Consider the following 23,844-nt stretch of genomic DNA (forward strand, 5'->3'; position numbering starts at 1 on the left):
GACTATTGTTAGAGTGAACATTAAACTAGAAAATTCAACGGAGGCCAGGTTTTCTCAGGTAAGTTGAATGGTAAGTTAAACAGTTTCTTTTAGCCACAATTGTACCTGAGATAAACCTCATTGGTGAGGAGAAGCTGAAAGTTCTTGAACATGAAATGCAATATAATCAGAACAGTGATTTTTGAATATGAATCCAGAAGTAGTTTGTGGGATAGATGAGAGAAACTAGAAAGAAGGAAGCAAATTTAATAAGAGACCCAACTGTAGCAGTGGCAGTGGTAAGAGAAAGAAAGAGATTGATGTATCCCTCCTGTATTTTGCCATGTTAAGTTTGAAGAAGCAGTCATAGTAACTGTTCTCTTGTGAATTCCACACTTAGCCACATTTTCTGACTTAGTTACCAAGCAGGGAAATCTGTACATTTTCATTATTTCTTCATTGTAAAGAAATCTAAATATATGCCTATATATTCATCAGTTATAAATGCTTCCTCTTCCCACCCCTACCCCCCTGGAAAGAAGGATAAAATTCTGGCATGTAAATATATAAAACCTGTCTCAAAATACAAAATGAAAGAAAGGTATAAAAGTCATGCTTGAAAAAACAATCATTGTCTGTGCCTTTTAAGGAAATTTGTAACTACCTTTAGAAATGGAAGTTACAACAAAGTTCTTTGTTTTTTGTAAGATGTTATAAATTTGTAAGCAGCCAACGTTTTTTTCAAATGGGTTTTGTACTAATTGAAGATTACATTTGCCCGATTTTAGAAATATATTTGTAATCTGGCATGAGTGTCTGGACGTGGCCCTAACACATATTCAATATGACCAAGAAATTAAAGACATTTATTTTAAAGTAGATTTCCCCTTGTTGTTGACTCTGAAATTGAGTGGCTGATACTCTTTTTAAATGAATGACCTAGTTAACTGGATGAAAAACTGCAGTGAAAATTCAATAGATATAATAATGAGATCCTCAATAATGTTTGAGTTCATGATGACGAATTGGTAAATAATGTTGTATGAGAAATGCCTCAGAGAGACCTACTTCTTAGTGATTTTTGTTTAGAAGTCTTACTAACAGTTCACATTAGAAATAACAATAATTAGTGGCGGGGGTGGTGGTGTGATGAATTGGGAGATTGGGATTGACATATATACACTAATATGTATATAATGGATAACTAATAAGAGCCTGCTTATTAAAATTCAAAAATTCACACACAAAAAAGAAATAACAATAATTGATAGCAACAAATATCTTAAGAGGATGTTTGTATTTCAGAAATCTCTCCCCTCTTATGAGAGGATTGTATGTCAGAGGTTTCTTCTAGAGAAATTTATAAATATTGTCCTTTGATTTACTTGTCTTAAGGTATATAAAACAATATAATTGGAAAACAAAACACAAGGTATTTAAACAGAGAGATTAGTAGCTATTGACTGGTTACAGATAGTTTGGGCTGCCTGAATATCTCAGATACTGAGGATATATTCAAAACTGTAAGCCAGAGAACAGAAAATCCAGAGGGTTTTTATAAAAATGTGTAAGAGTTGAGCAATAGGTTACTTTACAAGATTAATTCCTGGCATATTGGGTATAACAATGCCGTGTTGTTCAGAGATCCATATATTTTTGATATGTAAAGTATGCCATAAGGCAGAGTAATTTTAACTCCTAGAGATGTTAAACACCCTTAGTTCTAAAATGGCTACTCAGACTTTCAGTCCTCCAGTGGAGTCTCATCAGTTGAATTAGGCTTCAGTACTGGTGCTCTGTCTACAACGCTTTGAGAACCCCGCTTTCAACACTCCAGTCATGGAATCCCCTACCATTTTTACCAGGTATACCCAAGCAAGGGCAGAAACATCCTGATCAGTCATGCATTCCACCCATATTCAGTCACTTCTTCTCTAAACAGTAACCGAGGAGTATTACTACATTGTGTTCTTTATAACACATATGAGTTATTTGTAATAACAAAAGAAATAACCAAAATAACATATGATGGCTAGTTTAATCACAAATAACAAAAATGAGTTATACCTTTCCCGGTTCTGTTTCTCTGCAAGTCATTTTTTTTTTCCTGTTAAAAATAAATAAATAAATTTTATTAAGTCAGTTTGATCTTTTTTAAAATCTCTAATAAATTGTACAGTGTGACATTTTAACCATTATCAGTTCTATTTTGAGATTATTCCTTCTAATAAAATTCATTAAGAAAAGGGGAAAAAATTCCTTGATACAAATCTGTTGTCAAGCCTTCTGGACTTGATCTGTGTTCTTTTGCAAGTCATTTTGATTCATCTACTCTTAGCATTTTATGTAGAAGGGAAATCCTATCTTACCTTTGTGGAACAAAGAGCTACCTTCTTAACTGAAAAGCACACAAGCAGGAAGACTAACTCTCCAGGGCAGAGAGCAAACACTCTGGTGACCAGTACTGTGCTCCTCAGTTGGCAGTCTGGGTCCCACCCTTAGAGGGAAGGAAAGGACAGGGAGAGCAGTCTAAGCAGCAGTCGTCCTAGATTATTCCAGCCCCAGCCCCACACAGAACTCCGTTAGGGTGAGCCCCTGTTTCTTTCCAGCACACTGTTTTCTTTGCTTGGAAATGCAATTTGGATAGCAGATTAGGCGAGGAAACAGTACAAGTATATGACTTACACAGGATCCGCAGGAGATTCAACAGATCTGCTATATCCCCGGGAGTTCTCAAACATAGATGAATTTACATATTTGTCAGAACCAAAAATCTCTCCTTAGCTTTCTCTTTTGAATCCAACCAATTTTGAATCCAGCACGTCCTCTGTGTAGTCTGTACCACCCTTGGAGAGGGGTGCTGGCGCTGCCTAACACCTACTCTCTTATTAGACTCTTCAAGACACCTCCTTGTCTCACCATAAGATGGAGACGGGTTTGGTGTCCTAGGCTATCTTGTTTGGAGTTTGCACAGCCCTTTTATGGAGGTAACAATAATAGCCGTTGGCTTTCTCCAAAGTGTGCAAGGTGCTATAAGTGATGAGAAAATGGAAATTCACCCCTAGTGAGGGCCAAGAGGCTTCCTGAAGCCTGAAGCCAGGAATTTGAATCAGTGACAGAAGTTTTGTATGTGTCTCCGCCTCCTACTTTGAACACTATCACTAACAAAGTAACAGAATCTCTCTGAGTCCAAACAACAATATTGCTGTCCTGAAAGTACCTTTTTGATAGTATACATGAACCAAAGAAAATTAAATGGAATAATCACCTAGTGTTATTTGTGATTGAAGAAAGGCTCCCTAAGTGTAAGTACAAATTGGTACAAACAGTGTCAGCTCTAGTCACATAGGAATTTCTATCTTAGCAATTTATAGTAATTTTTAAAGTACTAGTCAAAAGAAAAAGGAGCTGTTAAATACATTAGTAATGATAGTCACTGGAAATTGTTTCTGTTCCTTTTCCTGGTGACTTAATAAAAAGGTATAATTTATTCTGAAATGTATGTTCTGAGTAGAATGATAATTCTTCTTATTGTTAGAACATCTGGAACAAAATCTAGTTGGCCTCTTTCAACTGTAAGAACATGGCAGGGTAGGTAACCTCCTCTCAAAACCTAAAAGAAAAATGGTTTCCTACTTTAAGTGATACCAAAATCACTGAAATTTGAATTGTAAAATTTCATTAAACAACCTGAATGAAGATCTATACCATTAGCTTCATATAAAATCACCTCTTGAGAATGTTCCCCTATTCATAAAGGAGTAAGTTATGAAGGCAAGAATTTGTTAGTTGCATGCTTCAAAAAGTAGTGGCGTGCTAACAAGCCATGAGAGACTGTGAACAGCTCATTGTCAAAATACTGGTGGAAAGGTGCTCTTCTGTGCCCTCATTAGTGAGTATAATGGGGTCTGCATATGGGCATTTAATGATACCATTTGCTGATGGAAAAATAACTTCAAAGAAGAGAAGATGATGGCTTTGTGATTGGGAGCTACTTCAAACTTTCTGAGAGATTTAGTCTTGGTTCTTTGTACCTCGTTTTTCTTAAAGATCAAAGTATCTGTGTCTTCGGGAGGTGACTGCATTCGAACATACAAGCCAGAAATCAAGAAAGGAAGCTACAATAATATCATTGTCAACGTAAAGACGGCTGTCGCGGACAACCTCCTTTTTTATCTTGGAAGTGCCAAATTTGTAAGTCTAACATTCAGCCTTTCTTTGGCCTACTGTGTATGTGTATAGTCAGAGGTTAATCCTGGTAGTGTGGGACATGTATAGAGTCTAATATAATGGTCCCAAAATTGAATAAGGTAGCCTTTCAGATTCGAAAACCTCAGAATCTTACCTCACCAAGTTCTGAAGTGTCAAATGAAGTTAGAAGGCAAATGAAATGAAAACTTTTTACAGTGTTTAGGCATATCTGCTTTCATTTGTGAGTATACCAGCATTTATTTTTGAAGTATATTTTCAGATCCAGCTATTTAAGAAGAAAGATTAATAGGAATGAGGCTTTTTAAACATTTTTCTCTAACTAAGAAATTACAATGAACTTTCATGTGAAATGAAACTGAAAATTGTGTACTATTTCTTACCAATGAAAACTCTTCTGATTCATGTTGAATTAATGACTCAAACTGAAATAACAGAAATTGTATCTAAAAGAGCTCACCTCAAACTTCTAATTCCTTTCATTTGACCCATTTGACTTTATACACATGGAGACCTTCCAAAATGAACAAGACTTTTCAACAGACCACTTATCACATAAATCAATACTTGGAAATCAGGTGAGAAATTTTGGATCACCTTGGGTGAAAAAGCATACCTGGCCCCTCAAAAACGTCAGTGCCCATGGTGAAAACAATGAATTCTGAACCCAAATATTTGTGTTTATCTCTACCACAAGTATCAGTGCAAGAAAAGACATTTGTCTCAATGTTAGACCTAATTAGAATTGGTTGAATTAACACATTTGCCTCAGCACTATGAACATGTGTATGGACATTGTATTGTAAAGATACAATAATAAAGTATTATTTAATCGTAGAAATAATAGATCCTATTATTTGGGAATCTTTATTGTGAGGCTTCTAATTATTTCATATATCTGAAAATGGTACCTGTTGAAAAGACTCGGCTGGCTTCCTCTTTCAGGGTGCCTTACGTCTGATATCTATTGTTTTTGTGTTTCTCTGCACTAGATTGACTTTCTGGCTATAGAGATGCGTAAAGGCAAAGTAAGCTTCCTCTGGGATGTTGGATCCGGGGTTGGACGTGTCGAGTATCCAGATTTGACTATTGATGACTCATATTGGTACCGTATTGAGGCATCAAGGTAACTAACTCAATAGAGATTAAGATCATTGACAGAATTTTGAAGTAGTTTCCTAGTTTATAAGAAAAATTTTATCTCTGTTTCAAGAAGGTAGCTATGTAGGTACGCACACACATATATACGAACGTTATATATTATATACATGTATAAGTGTGTGTGAATGGTACCTTTGTAGAACATGTTAGGAATTGACAGATCTTCAAGGTATTGAACAGAATGACCGGTCCTTTTTGGCCTCCTCATCTGATTGTCCTGTAGAAACTTTGAGGTTAAGTTGTTTTCTGTTGCCCTTATTCAGTACAATCCAGAGCCTAAGAGGTGCCATTGGTATCTGTCTTTGGTGCAAAGTGCCTCTTCTAGTCTACACAGCAGTCTTGGCTACAGGTGGGTGCAGTATCTAAATGCTGGCATGAATATAAAATATGTCAGGTCCACACTACTTGTGGGAAGGAATAGGAAATTGATTAATTCTATCCTTGATGCTTTAATTTAATTAACTTCTAACAGTGTACAGATTACTTGTAGAATCCATTCTTGTCCTCAATACTTCCTCTTCATTTTCTCCTCTTCTTTTTCTAATTCCCAACTACCTACTAAACACAAAGCAGCTAACAGTCAAGAGGTTTTGTTAAAGGCCAAGGGAAGTTGATCAGAGATGGGTAAAGAAGACTTGAAGATCTGGTGATTGTTGAATCTAGGTGATAGATACATAGAGTTTCATTCTATGGGTGTACATGTTTAATTTTTTCACAATTAAAAGTTTAAAAAAAACTTAATGAAAAGAAATATCTTCAATTCCTTTTTAAGATCTTAAATAAAAGTGTGTGTGTGTGTGTGTGTGTGTGTGTGAGGGAGAGAGAGGAGAGAGCAACAGATAAAATGCTTACATGTGTGATGGTGGGGGAGGGATTAAGTACTTTATTGGGCTTAAGAATACTTATATTTGCAAAGTACAGTTCTTCTATTAGAAAAGATGTATTCTTTTAAAGAAGAACCTTATTTATAAATTCATTCTATTGTTTCTACATATTTCAGTTAATGCTGCACCCTCAAAGATAAAAAGATTACCAAAATGAGACAGTAGGGAGAGAAATATGACAAAGTTTTGTTATGACTGCTTGTCTCCGGAAAAAGATCAGATTTTCATGTTTAATAACTCATGGGAACCAATCATTTAAAAAAAGAAAATGAAATACAATAATAATAGCTTCCAAAAGTCTATTAATTGAATCTAAATGTGAAGTTCTTCTGTACAATTTGTATACACAACTCTGTAGCCTGGATTTTATAGTGTACATATTAAGATGGTGTGCCAAACAATAAATGATGCATGATTCCAGGAAGACTACTTCAGCAAATTTGGATCCAAGATAATCAGGGATTTTAGGAGAAATTATGCAGTTTATAATGCAGAAGCGTGGCTTATTTGGGGTTCACTTGCTGAATTAAATTAGACTGAATGAAGTAATATAAACTTGTTTAAATAGTCCATGTAGGTAAATAGCATATTGTTTTGTAAAGCAAGAGGAAAAAGACTTTCCATTTAACCAACAGCAATTCCATCAGCTAATTGTTGCTGTGTCATTTCCTATCTATCACTGGACACATTCAGAATCAGGGTAGATTGCTCAGTGGTCCTGGTTGAATCTGATGGTAAACGTATAGCAGAGAGCAGATTCTGGGTTTTGATTTTCAGCTTAATGAATCTGGAATGTTTGAAGCTAAACACCCAGCTATCTCTTAAATATTCCAAAACAAATCTCTACATTTTATATCTTTTAAATCTGAAGTGACCAGAAATGTGATACCTACTTCATTTTCTGTATTTTCTTTCATTTCATTTCAACATGTACCCTGGAAGAACTGGGAGAAATGGAACAATTTCCGTGAGAGCTCTGGATGGACCCAAAGCCAGCATTATGCCCAGTACATACCATTCAGCGTCACCTCCAGGGTACACTATTCTAGATGTGGACGCAAACGCAATGCTGTTTGTTGGTGGCTTGACTGGGAAATTGAAGGTAATGTGTTGTTCTTCCCCATTCTGTTTATTTAATCTCTGCAGACAATTCCTGGCATGATGACTTTGGGCAAAGACATGATAAAGCACTGCAAAAACTTGACCACTTTTTACTTAATTTGTTTTTATGAAAACATGAATATATTTTGAGTAAGAATTTTCTTCCTTGAATATGCAATCTGGAAGCACAGTCTTTTTAAACCTATGTGTATTTACTTAAACAGTTGTTTTGCCCTCATCTGTGGCATCAATTTTTTGATATTTTAGTTGCCTCAAGAGCAAAGTGTTTTCTAAAGATACCTCATTTTCTGAATCAATTTATGATTTATTGATATAAAGTGCTATAAAGTTCAAACTCACATCTAATTAAAAGATTTATGAATACCTTGGGAAATATCACAGGAGCCATAAGCCTTCAGATCATGATCCGATTTTTAAAGTTTTCAAGTTGCTCTTCTCATTCTTACCGAGTAATGCACTTAATATTCATAATTGCTTTGTGACAGGTCCTTATGCATTTCAGATTGCAAAGTGCCTGCATTTTAAAGAAGCTCGTGTTGATTAAGTGGAGTTAGGTGTTGGAAAACGACCTGTGGGTGAGATGTAAGAGCACAGCCAAGTACAATGTGTAATCCTGGGTCTGGCAGAATCATCCTGGGATGAGATTAGTCAGAAAATGTGAAAAGCCAGGGTGACCCCAAATTTATGAGAACTCAACCTTCATATAGAGTGAGGTTGTTTTATTTGCTTTGTGTATGAGATGTGACTCTAAAGTATTGGAATGGATTCCACAGCTACACACTAAAATCATCCTCATTTCTTAGAGCTGCATATAAATATATATGGTACATCGTAATATATAGTCATACTGCCAACTTTCTTTCCTCCTCAGAAAGATAAATATAGGGATAGCACCGAGTAATACAAAAAAAACATGAATTTTGAAATTAAATCCAGGTTGAATTCCCTGCTCTATCACTTACGAAAATATGACCTTAGGCAAGTCACTTAACCTCTTGGGCTTCAGTTTCCTTAACTAGAAAGGGAGATAAAAGTATCTACCTTGCTTGCATATTGTAGGATACAATAATAAACTTCTATAACATTTATATAACCCTTACTATTTGCTAAGTAATGTTCTAAGTAATTTACATGAATTAACAGTTTTCATAACAACCCAAAAATGTAGATAATATCCTCCTCATTTTATAGTTAAGGACTCTAAGTAAGAGAGAAGTTAAATGATTCACCGAAGATCACACAGCCATCAGTGGTGGAACTGGGACTTGAACACTCGTTACCAGGCACAAGAATCTCTACTCTTAATCACCACCCTTTACTACCTCAATGAATAGCGAGATTACATGCCTAAGATACGGTAGTCACACCTTAAATTGCACCTTAAATAATTCTTCTTATTATTCAGATGTCACTAGACATAAAGAAACTTATTTATGCCAGTCTGAGGGGGAAAAAAAACACAAGCAAATGAAATCTACAGAAAATCTTCATCATTTTGGCCAAGAGTTTCAAGGCTTCTGCCATACCAGAATATGAACCAAAAAACTGAAAACAAGTAATTAAATCAACATGCTAGTGAAAATTCAAAGGAGCAGGAAAATATCCCAAGTATAGTTTTTATGATGCAAGAAGGAAAAGCAAATACAATTCGCAGGTAGGATAATCAACCTCTGGAAAATTAAGAGAAGCTTCCACAGATGACAGAGAATTCCAAGGACTGTTCCTGACTTGTATTTGTCAGTGTCTGACAACATTCCTTCTCCATGGCAGTGCCCCACTTGATCATAACGGTAGGAAGATGTATGTGTTGATGAGTTTAACCTAAAATTATAACTATAAATGTTTAACTACTCAGTGACTATCTTCTATTTTTTCTAAAATCCAAACATATCAATTCACTTTCTCCTTCCAGGTTATTCAGATAAATGTGGATTCGCCTTGGCAAAGTGCTTCTAAAGTTGTAGAATTGTAATATATTGACGCTAAAAGGAATAGTTGTTCAAATTACAGCAAGGTTCTCTACAGTGGATCAGATCATTCCCCTCCTTCTTGACTGCTAAATACCCAGAACTGACATGTACACACTGCTATATTTAAAATAGATAACCAACAAGGACCTACTATATAACACAGGGAATGCTGCTCAATATTTTGTAATAACCTAAATGGGAAAAAATTTGAAAAGGGATAAATGTATATGTATAACTGAATCACTTTGCCGTACACCTGAAACTAACACAACATTGTTAATCAACTATGCTCCAATATAAAATAAAAATTTATAAAAGACCTTTCCCTGTGAGAATGACACCAGAGTTGTCATTCAACAAATATTTATTGTGCCCCTATTCGATGTCGGGCTCTGTGCTGTGTATGCCTGCAAACAACAACAACAGGGACCCTTCTCTTATAAATTTACTCTGTCCCTTCATTCTCCTGCCCTAGAAACCTACTTGGGTGTAAAAGGAAATGAAAAATTGGGGACAGCAGTATCATAGGGTAATCAATATGCAAGCTTTTTTCCCCTTTATGTAGTCAGTATGTACCCTTTCTCGTAAATCTCCTTAGTGGATAGGAACACTTACTTTTATGAAACACCTTCTCTGTGCCAGGCACTGAATGTGGTACCATAAATAAATTCTCTTAGTTATTTCTCCTAATAATCTCATGTTACAGACCAATAAAAAAAATAGAATCTCAGAATAAGCAGTTTACCTAAGGTCGGAAGCTTGGAGTGTTCACTTACTAATGGTGATAAACTGGTAAAGCACAGAATAACCAGGATCCATGAGGATATTATATGGTTAAAAGATGGATACGTACACAACCAAGACTTTCACAAAGAGTAGGTAATAACTACTCCAGATTCTGCTGCTCATCTAATAACTCTCATGGGTACTCTTAATTTTTCTGTGAAATTCTAAATTCTAACAAATATGTTTCTCTCTTCAGAAGGCTGATGCTGTACGTGTGATTACATTCACTGGCTGTATGGGAGAAGCATACTTTGACAGCAAACCTATAGGGTTGTGGAATTTCCGAGAGATAGAAGGTGACTGCAAAGGATGTACCGTCAGGTTAGTGGAGAGGAGGACTCTTCCAAGGTCTATCAGGCCTGTGTATCACAAAAGCTTTAATTTTATTGTGCAGTGTTCTATTATCATGTCGATGATATACAACAAGTTTGAAGTGATTGTGTTCAGAGGTGGATTTACCAGGAAGCTAAGAAACTTTAAGTCCCCTCCCTCACTTGTGCAGGCACTTTCCAAGGATTTGGGAAGTATCCTAGTACTTTGACATGGTCATGTGTTTTTGTAAAATTTGCAAAGGTAAGACATTTTAGCCTCGATCAGTTAAGACTACTATCTCCTTCCACTCCAGCTTACCTTCATGTTCAGGAGGTGTTGCGTGTCTGTGGCTATTCTGTAGTCATCATTTATTTTTACTTAAGGAAAGGTCTCCCTAAACTGATTAAGCTTCAGGCCTCTCAGAGCCTGGATTCACTCTGCTTGTGTTTACAACAAAATACAGAACGATACTGCAGGTTTTATCTCCCACAGGATTTTTCAAATGACACACAGCATCATGTATGTGCTTTTCAAGTGGAAACCCATGGGACTTGAAGATTCTGCTTAAGAAGCAGAGGTCAAGATAAACCAGGAGAAAGTTTCATAATAAACATCACCAATTATAAGATAGAGGTTAGAATGTTGGAATTCAAAAATATTTAAAAAGCATATAAAGCATATATAAATATTCTTATATAAACCTGAATAGAGGATGTAAAACAATTAAGAAGAAATAGAGGATTTCTCTGCATAAAAAACTTAAAGCCCACTGATCATCTGAGCCTACAACAATTTTAATTATACTTAGTTAAAGCTATAAAATTTAAATTAAATACCTGGAAGCTTAATATATATACATAGTAACTCTAACATCATTAGGTGCTAAGGAGTTTATATTTTTTATTTCCAGTATAAAGGGAACATGTACATTGTTAGGACCTAAATTCTCCATTAATGTAGCAGAGTATACTTCACATTTTCTTCTCAACATCTCTAGAGTTTTATAGAAGAAAGTAGCCCCAAAATATTCCCTCTCCAAAAGTTTTAACTTTCATCTTTCTACTTTTTTTTTGTCATCATGGACTTTTCAGTATGGCATTGAGGACAGTTTGACAGCCTGATCCATTCATAGTTTAAAGTGGTTTTGTTAATAATCTTCAATAAAATCTAATATAGAATGTTGTATGTAAAATTCTTTCAATACAAGGACAATGAGCTCTACATTAATATTCTACTACTCACAAATCAACACCAACTTTTCCGTAAACATTTCTTTGGTAAATTTCTAAGTAGGATTTTCCAAAGCTTATTATCAAACAAACGTCTAAAGTATTTAAATGTCCTTTCAGCAGTGTATATTATGTGTTAAGACTGTAGCATCACTAATTATCAATTCTGCAAAGATCTTGGGCCTTCATTATATAAAGTATTATATGAATTAATATAATTATAATAGGCTAAAGTTCTACATTTACTGAAATAATTCCTTATTTTAAAAATTCCTAATATACGTTTTTGAATTATACTACTATTTTGATCAAGAATGTTACTGTTTTTGTGAGTGCTCTGATTACAAAGTCACATAAATTTTGAGTGGCTTGCCCTAGCCCTATTTTTCCATAAGCCTTGGTAATTTTAGGAAAAATGTTTTAGAACTCCTGGTGTTTGTTTTCTTTTCAGGAGAACATATAACACATTTTAACATAAAATTAATGGTTGCACTTTAAGAGCAGAAATGGTAAAATGGGGGAGATGAAATAGACAAGGCTACAAGACACAGACTAGGAACATTTTGTAGAAAATCTTGGAATGTGAGTTTTAGAAATTTGCACTTATTCAGTAGTCAGTAGAAAGGATATAATTTTTGTAATGTTTTAGAAAGGAATATCTGTCAGGGCTGTAAAAAAAGTGTATCTTATTTTTCTTAAAAAATAGGGAAAAAACTGCTACTAGTAAAATGTATTTAGCTGAACACTGAAACAATGATGAAATATTAATATACTAAACTTCAATATTCATCTAGTTCTATGGTTAACAAGCTTTACATGGAAGAGCATGGCTGTTCCAAATAGCATAATTAATCTTTCCTAACTTGACCAGAAATCCAGGTTCAAAAGAGAAACAAAAGGCAAGTTAAGAAGCTTAACATTTATTAATTAGAAAAGAATTGTCACTCTTCCTGGTAAATGTATTGAAAATGAATAGGAAAACTCTAGCATAATGTTAGATGTTGAAATATTGAGTCTATACCTGGAAAGATTCATTTTTCCCCCACCTCCAAGTCAACAATTTGAAGCCAGATTTACCGGTTTTAGCTAATGAATTAAATGAAGTAGGCTGATTTTCATCTGTATGTTTTGCTATTCTTGTTCAAAACTCTTGCTCGAAGATTTGCCTGCTGCTTGAGTAGAAGCTCTAATAGAGTTGGAGTAGATCTAACCCTTTCGTCTCAGAGTGGAGACACTGAAACCTGAGGTGTTAAAGTGACTTCTGAAATTCCACGTCAGACTCCAGGGTACCTGCCATCTACTCTGCTAATTTTTCGATTGTGTGTTGAGGAAATTAATAGATTAAGGGCATGAGAACACCAGGATACAAATATCCCAGGGTTTCCGTACAAGGAAAATAAAATGTGATATATATTTTTTTATTCCAGTGCCTCTCCTGACATTATATACGAAGTTTTTTTCTCTTCAATTTGTGAGTAACACTGCACTGGGCCAAAGCACTCGGGAAAGTGTCAGTGGTGACCCTCGCACCCTATTGTCACTGGTAGCATGGCAGTATATCATGCAAAATCCTAGGATTTGAGAACCTCATGGAACTTCTCCTTAGTAGATGCTACATTACATTTTCTTATCTCAAATGTGGTGCTCTAGATTTTGATGGATTTGTTATAATGATGAAGGAAGGCCAAAATTATTCAGCTGATTTATTCACATAAATTATATTGTTAATAGGCTGATTTAGTCCCTCAACCTCTCAGTGAACATGTTTCATGAATATTGAAAAAGCATCTTTTAAGGGTACATTAGAAAAAAAAATATATGGCATCATCTGATCTTATACCTATTTAGATGTATCTTAAATTTACAAAAACCTGACTGTGAAACGCATAGTTAAGACTCTTCCCTTCCTTTTGTCTTCAGAGTTTTATTTCTCCTTTTCCAGAAACAGAGAGAAAGCCAACTTGTCTAAAATGAGTAACAGTTCCTCCTCCTCAAGGCCATTAATGTTTATACCCTATTATTTTTCTCATTAGCCAAGATTGCATGCAAATACTATTCTAACCTCTTGTTATTTTATGAGATTACTATAATATTTCTCATATCTCCTCTCTTCTCAAGTTAATACAACACTCCAATTTCACAGATTCAAATATAAGCTAATACGCAGATATTTAAAGTTTAAAAATATCTCCACAATCAAAACTTACTCTTTTAACATCAATTAGATAAGCTAGATAGATGATAAGTTTTCATTTGAAAAAAATCTTTTTAAATGTTATATTTACAAGACTTATTTTAGATATTCATTAATTATTCAACCAATATTGATTGAACATATATTCTCTGTGAGGCAATTTGCTTTACTAATATCCCTTTCATTCCACAAATATCTACCAGATTCTGCTATTAGCCAAGTACCACACTAGATTCTGAGTTTGTGCCTGGCATGGAGCCTGGCCCATAATCTCTACTTGGTTTCATAGAGCTTACATCCTGGTGAAGAAGACAGATCAACAAACACACGTAGTTAGAGGAACCCTTCATTATCTGAATCTAATATGTCCCAGAAAATCCTACTGCATAGCAAGAGTTCAGAGAATAGAAGCCTATATCCTGGTACGGCTTTTTTTTTCTTACAACTTTAAGTTAGTACATTTCAACCACCTTCACTCTTCAGCCAACCCCTACTCCCTATTATGTTATGTATTTGGGAAATGTAATAATGCATTCTCAGCCCATTCCAAAATCCCACTAGTTCACACCACTAAAATACACTTAAACACTAACATAACTAGCCACCAAGCACTTCAGCAAAAGTAGTTAAAACATCAGTGACCTAGTTATTGAACACCTAATAAAGTCAGGTGAGAGATGGTGGTTACTTGGTCTGATGGTGGCAGTAGAGGTGGAGAGAAGGGGAAGGATGGAAGATGTATCTGGGATGGTTCCTGCCCTACAACAGCCTACAGTCCAGTCTCAGAAGACAGTGTGATATATTGAATACTGATGGACCAAGTAGACATCGTCTGATTCACGTGAAATGTCTCTCTTCAGTCCGCAGGTAGAAGATAGTGAGGGGACTATTCAGTTTGATGGAGAAGGCTATGCATTAGTCAGCCGCCCCATTCGTTGGTACCCCAACATCTCTACTGTCATGTTCAAGTTCAGGACATTTTCTTCAAATGCTCTCCTGATGTACCTTGCCACACGAGACCTGGTAAAGATTTGCACAGCTGATCTTTCATGACTGAAAATATGCTTGCTTCTTTTCTGTAAGGTTCCAATGCAGTTATCACTTTTGTTGAATTATCAGTTATTGTTCAAAGGAGTCTGGGATGGCTATGTAATACCCAAGAGTGGTGCATAGTGTTTATGTATTTCCATCAGTAACTTTAATTACAGATACAATTTAATTTTTATTTATTTTCAGTATAACTCCCTTATAATCCTTTAAGAGAAGCACCCAGTAAAGATTCCCCCGGTATGGAAACATGCAGCAGAAAAACTATTCCTTAGTCTTCTTCTAGAGACCTAAGTCAAAAGGTTGTTCTAAAGAGCCTCATTATTTTTTCCAGGTCAATATTTCTTAGTAAATTCTTTCAGGAAATGTACTCTTTAGTTTGCTTAATATGTTTTCAAAGGAACCCAATTTTACTCCTGTCATAAAAGGACACATCCTAGTAATTTCGTTGTGACCATTTGCACCATAATATCACACCCACAAACATTCACAAAATAGTAACACCAATTCTGTATCCAAAAATGGATTTCAGTTACAGATCAACACAGTCAGTAATTTAGCCATAAAGCCCTATTATAAACTCCACAAAGAAAATGAATACTCATATATTTCTCTGTGTATCTAATCACTGGTGTGTTTTTGCTCTATTAATAGAAAGATTTCATGAGTGTAGAGCTCACTGATGGGCACATAAAAGTCAGCTATGATCTGGGTTCAGGAATGGCTTCCGTTGTCAGCAATCAAAACCATAATGATGGGAAATGGAAATCATTCACCTTGTCAAGAACTCAAAAACAAGGTGAGTTTCTATAGTAATAATGCACTCAGAGCCTTAATCATGCTATCCAAAGCTCCCACGTACCTAATCACGAGGAAGACCCTGTCTGTTATCTTAGGTACTCACAAATTCTGTGAAAAATTGATACAGTCATTTCTTTGGCTTAGCTTATAGGTGGTTTGGGTTAGACATGACTGATTGAAGAGCCAAATGGTTCTCTGTCATTTTCTTTTGAAACTGAGAGCTTAATTTGAAAGCATAAAACTGTCTTACAGCTTGTAAAATTATATCCTGTAGTAGATTTGAAAATCTTGTGTGCTTTCCTTTTCTTCCCATTTTGCCAAGATGTTTCCTTTAGAGTGGCCCACAGGTAGAATTTGTAGCGGGGATAGAGCACAGCTACCAGTTCTTTATTTTTTGAAAATGCCAAAAATTTGTGTGTGTGCAAGTTAATAATTAATAATAATGTAACATTTTTATGATTCCAGGACATTTTCAAAACACTTTCACAAACATTATTTCATTTGCTCTTGAAGCAGGTATTTTGTTCTGGTTTACAGAAAGGAAAGTGTAGACTCCAACTTATATGTGGTCCCAGACATATATACCTAAGATCTCACAACCAAGACAGAAATCCGAGCCTATTAGGTCTTTGCGGACTGCTATTTTTATCTTAGTATAATTCTGCTAATTTTATGTACTATGGCATTACCAATATCTGCAAATGAAACTTAGATTCTTCTGTTTATATAATTAGACTTCATTCATTTTGAACATGCCAGTGTGACATTTCATGAAAATTTAGGTATAACTTTGCACCGTCTTTCATTCCTGCACTTAACATATATCTGCCAAGAACCAAGTAAATACTCTGCAAGAACTAAGTGAAGTCTGTAAGTCCTTGTCTTTATGGAACTTGCAGTCTAATGGGGGAGATGGACAAGTGAGTCAACGGTTAGAGAGTAGAAATCTAATTGCCATGTAGAGATCTGCAGAGCAGGCTAGGAATCTCAGAAGAGAGAAACGTCAAAGTCAAACCCAGAGGTCAGCCCCCAAGGAAGCACCCTGAGGCATGAGCAGGGGCTGAGGAGTACTCTGGGTGAAAAGCACCTTTGGACAATTCAGAGAGGTGAACATTGTATGAAAGCCTCAAGGGCTCAGTGAGCATAATACATCATTATACATCTTGTTCCAACTGCTTTTCCTTGGAACAGGAAACCCTGGAGAAACTCCTCAGTTTGGACAAAAACTGGTTTTGCACTCATAAAATAAATTGGAATACTGTTGTCTGTATACATTGTTCCCGAGTAAGTTACATTTGCGTGTTAGAGGCTCGGCACAGTAGTTAAGAAGAATGTTTAACTTTGTTTGATCCAACACTTCCCAGACTTCTTTGATCACCAGAATCTTTCCATGCCATAGTAGCATTGGCTGAACACACTTTGGGAAATGCTTTAGGAACTACAAGTCAATCCATAGGCTAACAGGATGAATGTTGGCAGAAAATTATCAGATGAAGCTGGAGAGAATACAGAGTCAGTTTATAAAGGGCCATATGAGCTAAACTAATGAGTTTAACTCTTCCTGAAATCGATAGGGAACTACTAAGAGTTTTAATCAAGAATGTGACACCATCAGATTTGTGTTTTAGTAAAGTTTCTTTAGCAGCAGACTGGAGGGTAGATGGTGACAATTTCAGATGCTCCTGCAGTCTGCAGGAAAACGAGGGGAGGAGCAAGGAGAAGGGAACCATGAGAATGGATAGGAAAGAATGGAGTTGAAAGATATTAAGCATTTTAAAATTGAGGAGCTTTATGATATACTCAGTGCAGAGAGTAAGATTTTTTAAAAAAGGAGATCAAAAATGATTCCTTTTTTTTTTCCTTAAAATAACAAAGAATATGTCAGTGCCATTTACCAAGCTATTGGATACAGGAAAAATGCAGCATAGTTTTTTAGAAAAGATGCTGAGTTCTATTTTGGATGTGCTGTATTAAAGGTACTCTTAGTATCCTTAGCAACCTAGAGAAGCTGTGTAATTGACAGGCAATTAGTTACGTGTATCTGAGGATTAGCAGAGTTCTGGGGCAGAGATGGATAGCTACAAAGCATCCTCATGTTTTAAATCATTGTACCTTAATAGAGATGAGAAAAACAAAACAGTCATATCTAGAATAAGGTGATCCAAAGCCCTTGAGCAAACAGTAATGTTGAAGCAGTATAGTAAAGGAAGAGCCCACAAAGGGAGCTATAAGGAAATAATCAGAGAAAGGAGAAATAAGAAATGGAAATTTTCAGGTTAAACTGGAAGCAGGGTGACCAATTAGGTACAATAGTAGTTCAGACAGATGAATGATGGCTTGAAATAAGAGTTGCAGTGGGACTTGACAGTAAGGAAATGCAAAATGAATCCACATGTGATACCACTATACGGTTACTAGAGTCTAAAATTAAAAAGACTGAACATACCCAGGGCTGGCAAGGATGTCAAGTAAGTGGAATTCTTATACACTGCTGACGAGGATGTAAATTGGTAGAGCCACACTGGAAAACAGGTTGGCAGTTTCTTCAAAAGTTTAATATAGACCTGTCACATGAAACAACCAATCCACTCCTAAGTATTCACCTAAGATATGTGAAAGCATATATCCATACAGAGACTTGTACCAGAAGGTTCATAGCACCTTTATTTGTGATACTCAAAACAACAAAAAATAAACATCCATCAGCAGGTGAATGGATATACAAATTGTTGTACATGCACACAATGGAATAGTATTTAGTGGTTAAAAAAAAATGAACTATTAATTTGCACACAAAATGGATTAATAACAAAATAAGTTTTCTGAGTAAAAGAAGGCAGACAAAAAAGTACATTTATGTGAAATTATATAGAAAACATAAACTAACATATGGTCACAGGAAGCCGATAGAGGATATTTGTTGACTGGGTTTTGTAGGAAGGGACTGGAAGGAAGGATGACAAAAGGAAACTTTTGGGGTGATGGATATGTTCATTTCTTGACTGTGATCATTTCATGGATATATAGAGATCTCAAAACTTGTCAAATTGTACATTTTTAAATATGGGCAAATTATACTATGTCAATTTTACTTCGATAAAAGTGTTTTTTTAAAAAAAGGACAGAGGGAGTTCCCTGGTGACCTAGTGGTTAGGATTCCAGGCTTTCACTGCCGTGGCTGGGTTCGATCCCTGGTCGGGGAACTGAGATCTTTCAAGCCGTGCAGCGTGGCCAAAAATAAAATAAAAATTGAAGATTAGAAAAAATAAATTTAAAAAATTTTAAGAAGGACAGCTATTAGAGTTATTTAGGAGATGAAATTAGTAGGGCTGTTGATTGGTAAGATGTGGAATGGTGAGGAGAAAGGATGACTCTAATTTAGGAGGTTGGGTGGGAGTCTTAGTGCCACCAAATAAAATAAATAATACAGATCTGGGAGGAAAAAGAGAACCATTTTAATTTGGAATATCAACTGGGGATGTATATAGTGACTCACCTGTTGAATGTGGATTTTTAGGCAAAAATCAGGTCCAGGCATATATATTTCTGAGTTGTCAACATATGGTAAGTAAATATAAACTTGAGCTACCCCGAGAGCTGAAACCTGACAAGTGGCCAAATGAATGCACATTAGGGAACATCAGCGTTTCAGAAGTGTTCAAAGAAATAGGTCCTGGGGAAGGAGACTGAGAATGATGTTGGAAAGGCAAGAGAAGCTTGGAGAAGTTGGCATTATGGAAGTCAAAGAAGAAAATTCTAGAAGGATGGAAATTTTAACCTCACATACTGCATAGATATGGATTAAGATAAGGATCAAAGGACCCCATTGGGTTTGGTTGTAGGGAGGGCACTGGATTTTAGCAAGATCAGAATCCATGGAATACTGGGACAGGAACTCAAGTAAGGCCATTGCTCCTTTTCAGATACCAGATTAGTTGCTTTATTCTCAGCTAGTTTGTAAAAGCCACTGTCCCTTGAAATTCAAATCCACTCCTTCAGGAGGGATTCCCCACCTTCCCTGAGAGACAGTTAGTGGAACCACAGTCACTAATAGAAGTGCTTCCTATCCCCTCAAGTGCATTCATATGGATGCAAGATTGATCATTTAGATTTTCAGTGCACTAAGAGAGAGAAGAAAAGAATTACCAAAGTAAAAACAATTCCTTTATAACAACTCCTTTATAGCATTGATTATAAAATACTTGTTAAGCCCCTACTCTGTGTCTAGTATTTAATAAAACCCTTATTTCCCTGCTTACCCATAAATGATGTCTGAACTCATCAACTCTAAAATTTTATGTTAATGGCTATTCTATAAGGGAAAGAAATAGGGCAAGAAATAAAAGCAAGTATTAGCATTCCATAGCAGAACCCACTTCATTGCTATCACTCATAAAGGATAGGGTAGAGTGCTTCCTTTAAATCAGTAAAAATATGCCATCCTCTGTCTCTCTATCAAAGCTAACACTTGGGCCAGTGAGTTTCAGTTCAATTGTGTTTCTGCTTTTTAATCAGTTTTTCTTAGAATGATTTCTAAAAATGCATATATTCACTCAGGGATAAGAAGGAAAGCTACCTCCAGTCTCTGGCTTGCCTGTGATAGAGAGAGAATCTCATTTTCACAGACACCATTAAAATACATACCAGGTCTGTAGAAAAAAAGGCTATTTTCATGTTCCAGTCAACAGCCCTATATGAAAACTTCTTTGCTGATCTGGATAGGAAAGAATATGTATGAAAAATTTTTTATTTCAGCCACCAGTCTGGTCAAAAAGATATGTGTGTATGAAATTAATATGTGCTAGAAAGTAATTAATTTTTTAAATCTTAACTTGCTGAATATTTTTTTAATTGGGAACTTATTTTTGAGGTATTTTTTGTTTGTTTATTTTTACAAAATTCTGCTTTGAGGATTTGAGGTGTTAATAGGTTTAGGTATTTTATTTTGGACGTTTTTTATAAGGCAATTATGTTTGGTTTCATTGAAAATACTTCTTTTGAAATGGAAGGACTACAGATTACAATGGAATTTTCAGGTTTGATAGTTCTTTTATTTTTCAAAGAACGCTCTTCTAAAAGATGATGAGTTGAGAGAAAATAATAATGTTCCAGGGTCAAACAAACTTGGGAAATACTGGTGCTCTGTGTGCCTCTTTTGGAGCGTCCCATTACATATTAGCATGTTGAAAGATATGGGCAGCTATAAAATTAAGACATATGTTTAATTTTGCTTAACCCAGTGATTGTCATATTTATTTGACCCAGGAACATCCAAGAAACTAGTGTTCCAAAGAATAAACATTTAGAAATGCCCTTACAATCCATTGGTTCAAGTGGCCATCTTTAGACCCTTGCTAATCCAGATCTTATATCAGGCAAAGATTTAGAGGCCAAATTTGTCATGTTAATGAACGAATGCCTCAGTATGCATCAAGGATCCAAAATATATTTAGCAGCTAAAGGCTGGGCCTAGGCAAATGTTATGGTGAGAAAGCACATAATTCAGAAGGAGCCTAGCTTGACTCTTAAGAATGAAGAGGGTAAAATCAATGAGATAAAGTGTTCCCATCTGCTCTCTGAACAAAGCAGTTTAAACAGAGAAGAGCCTCTCTTTTTTCCTTTTTCCTTTCTGTTTCTGAATTCTTATCCTTATCCTACTGGAAGAACCTTTAGACACCTGAGAGAAAAGCAGTAAGGCATGAAGACGGTACCTCTCTCAAAACACGCAGCATCCCCCAACTAAAATGTAATTTACAATGGACGTGGATCCCATTATCTTGCAAAACAAACATTCCCATCTCTTCACTTCCATGCACAGCCATCTTGTCAACATCACTCTGTGGATGAACTTAAACCCCAGTACTTCTGTGGATACTGAAATTTACAGAAGGAACCACAAATTCTGTATATTTCTAATGAATAATCTAATTTCTAATTAGATATTTATCTTAGCATTAGTTAATTATATTACCCTATTTTCTAACTACCTATCTATATTATGGAAAACTATGTCAACTGTTTCTCTGCTGTCCATCTACACTTCTTTCTTTTAACTTGATTAGTTTACCTTCACTGGTGTTCAGGCTGTTATTTTCGTGCTTTCTTTGTGGATCGTTTAACAACGTATTTATTGATGTTATTGTCGTTTCTGCAATTATTAAATAGCTGCATATAGTATATGTGCTTGAGAAAGTCAATGTTAATTTGAGAATTAAAGTAAATTTATCTTGAAGGAACAGTGATGATATAGATGTGGTTGGTATTGTGCAAATAAAAAGTGAAACTTCCTCTTTCCTTTGCAGCCAACATATCAATTGTAGATATAGATACTAACCAGGAGGAGAACATAGCAACTTCATCTCCTGGAAACAACTTCGGTCTTGACTTGAAAGCAGATGACAAAATATATTTTGGTGGTCTGCCAACACTGAGAAATTTGAGGTAATTTGGTGTATATTTAGAGCTAAGGATTAAGTTTTAATTAAATGGCCACTATGCTCACTAGAGTTCTGAAGTTTAATTACAACAGGAATGTCATAACCTTTAGTTGCAGAAAGGCCTAATCTAAAAATTCATGTTGCATGTTACAATAACACCACCAGGATTTAAAAACTAAAGATTAATTTGATATCTTTGTTGAAGAGATGTATGGGAATTACTGTTTCCCTTACAGTCACTGGATGAAAAGAATTATAAAAGTTATTAAAGGTAGAAACTGGAGTTGAATGTAATTGCCTTTCTCCTTGCACATTCACTGGAGATAACGGTGCACTGACATTGCTTAGTGTTCTGAAAATTAGTGTTCCAGGACACTGTGAGTATAACCTATTTTATGGCTAAGCACAAGCAATGATAATAATTTTGGAACTTTTCCATATGCCTGATGCTAAAGTGGTATTAGTTATTCTCGTGCCCATGTCAACATTTTTTAAAATTTCACGTATGTTTTTTAGAGAGCAGATAGGGAGATATATTTAGCTCGTAGTTTAACTCGTTCAAAAAATTAATAGAACTAACTAAAAAGTGTCAGAAAATATTTCATGTGGTATTTAATTAGTTTCCTTCTTGTTATAAAACAACCTATAATAAATACAAGTTATAGAGTATTTGGTGCTCAATAAATGTTAATTAAATCTAATTAGAATGGGATGAATTGATGTGGCTAACCCGTAAGAGTTTACTATAAATACAGACCACCATGTTTTTAATTTTTGTTTTGTTTAGTTTGTTACCTTTTGATGGTTGCAAAAGTCCTGTCTAGGTGTTTCTACTCTAAAAAGACACATTACGATAGGAAGTGTCTCAGAATAACTGAAAAGTACGGTGGTCAATTATTTTCATATTTCTCAAATGAGCAGTGGAAATTCAGTCTCATTTTATGATAGTGAGTATTCAGACAGAGGTTTGCTCCTCTCTGTATCTAAACTCGTAAACCAGGCACCTGTCCAGTTACCAGTCTATCAGGGTATAAGTTGATAAGCTTTAATGGTGCAGATAACCTGGCTCTGCATTCATCTACATGATATTGCATTTGTATTAGGAATATAGATTTAAAGTGTCTGGTCAGAGAAATCACTGCAGATTAAATGTATTTGAATAGTGGCATAGTTATTACTCCAAAGTCCATTTATCCATTCAACAGGTGTTTGATGAGCATCAATACTATGTTTCAGGTACTATTTAAATACTAGGGATCCAGCAAATTGTTCAAGGCTAAGATTTACTTTGCAAGATCACTAACTAAATTCTCTAGGAGTGAACTAAATGTACCCAGAATAAGGCTATCCAAAGGTGGCTTCATTTATCCTTGTGATAATGTAGCTTTAATTACCATAAAGTGATTTTTAGGAATTATCTACAAAAGTGTATATGTTAACTTCGTTGAGATGGGTTTATGTATTAGTTTGCAGACTACATACCTGATGAGTCTTTACTGCCAAGGTATTTTTACTCTCACAGTACAGCATTTCATAATTATAATATTTCTATGGCAGGGCACATTATTTCAAAATAGCCTTTAGACATATATTTGTGACTAGTCAAGGAGCCATGCATTCATAGTTAGCTGTAATTTTGCCTACAAACAGGATCTTAATATGATAAAGTACGAAAGATGTGATGAACATGAATTATTTTTATGTATATTAAGT

The 23,844-nt window shown here is 35.4% G+C and overlaps 1 protein-coding gene across 1 annotated transcript in view; it reads left to right on the forward strand.

Moving 5' to 3' along the window:
- Positions 1-23,844, forward strand: part of LAMA2 (laminin subunit alpha 2) — a 606,143-nt gene that overhangs the window by 537,279 nt on the left and 45,020 nt on the right. Inside the window, exons 46-52 of the mRNA XM_060283517.2 lie at positions 4,030-4,173; positions 5,181-5,314; positions 7,176-7,335; positions 10,308-10,432; positions 14,707-14,869; positions 15,548-15,692; positions 21,997-22,135. Coding sequence (XP_060139500.2) covers positions 4,030-4,173; positions 5,181-5,314; positions 7,176-7,335; positions 10,308-10,432; positions 14,707-14,869; positions 15,548-15,692; positions 21,997-22,135 — 1,010 coding nt within the window. The remainder of the gene's footprint in view (positions 1-4,029; positions 4,174-5,180; positions 5,315-7,175; positions 7,336-10,307; positions 10,433-14,706; positions 14,870-15,547; positions 15,693-21,996; positions 22,136-23,844) is intronic.

Source organism: Globicephala melas, chromosome 14 (assembly GCF_963455315.2).
Source record: "Globicephala melas chromosome 14, mGloMel1.2, whole genome shotgun sequence".
NCBI lineage: Eukaryota > Metazoa > Chordata > Mammalia > Artiodactyla > Delphinidae > Globicephala > Globicephala melas.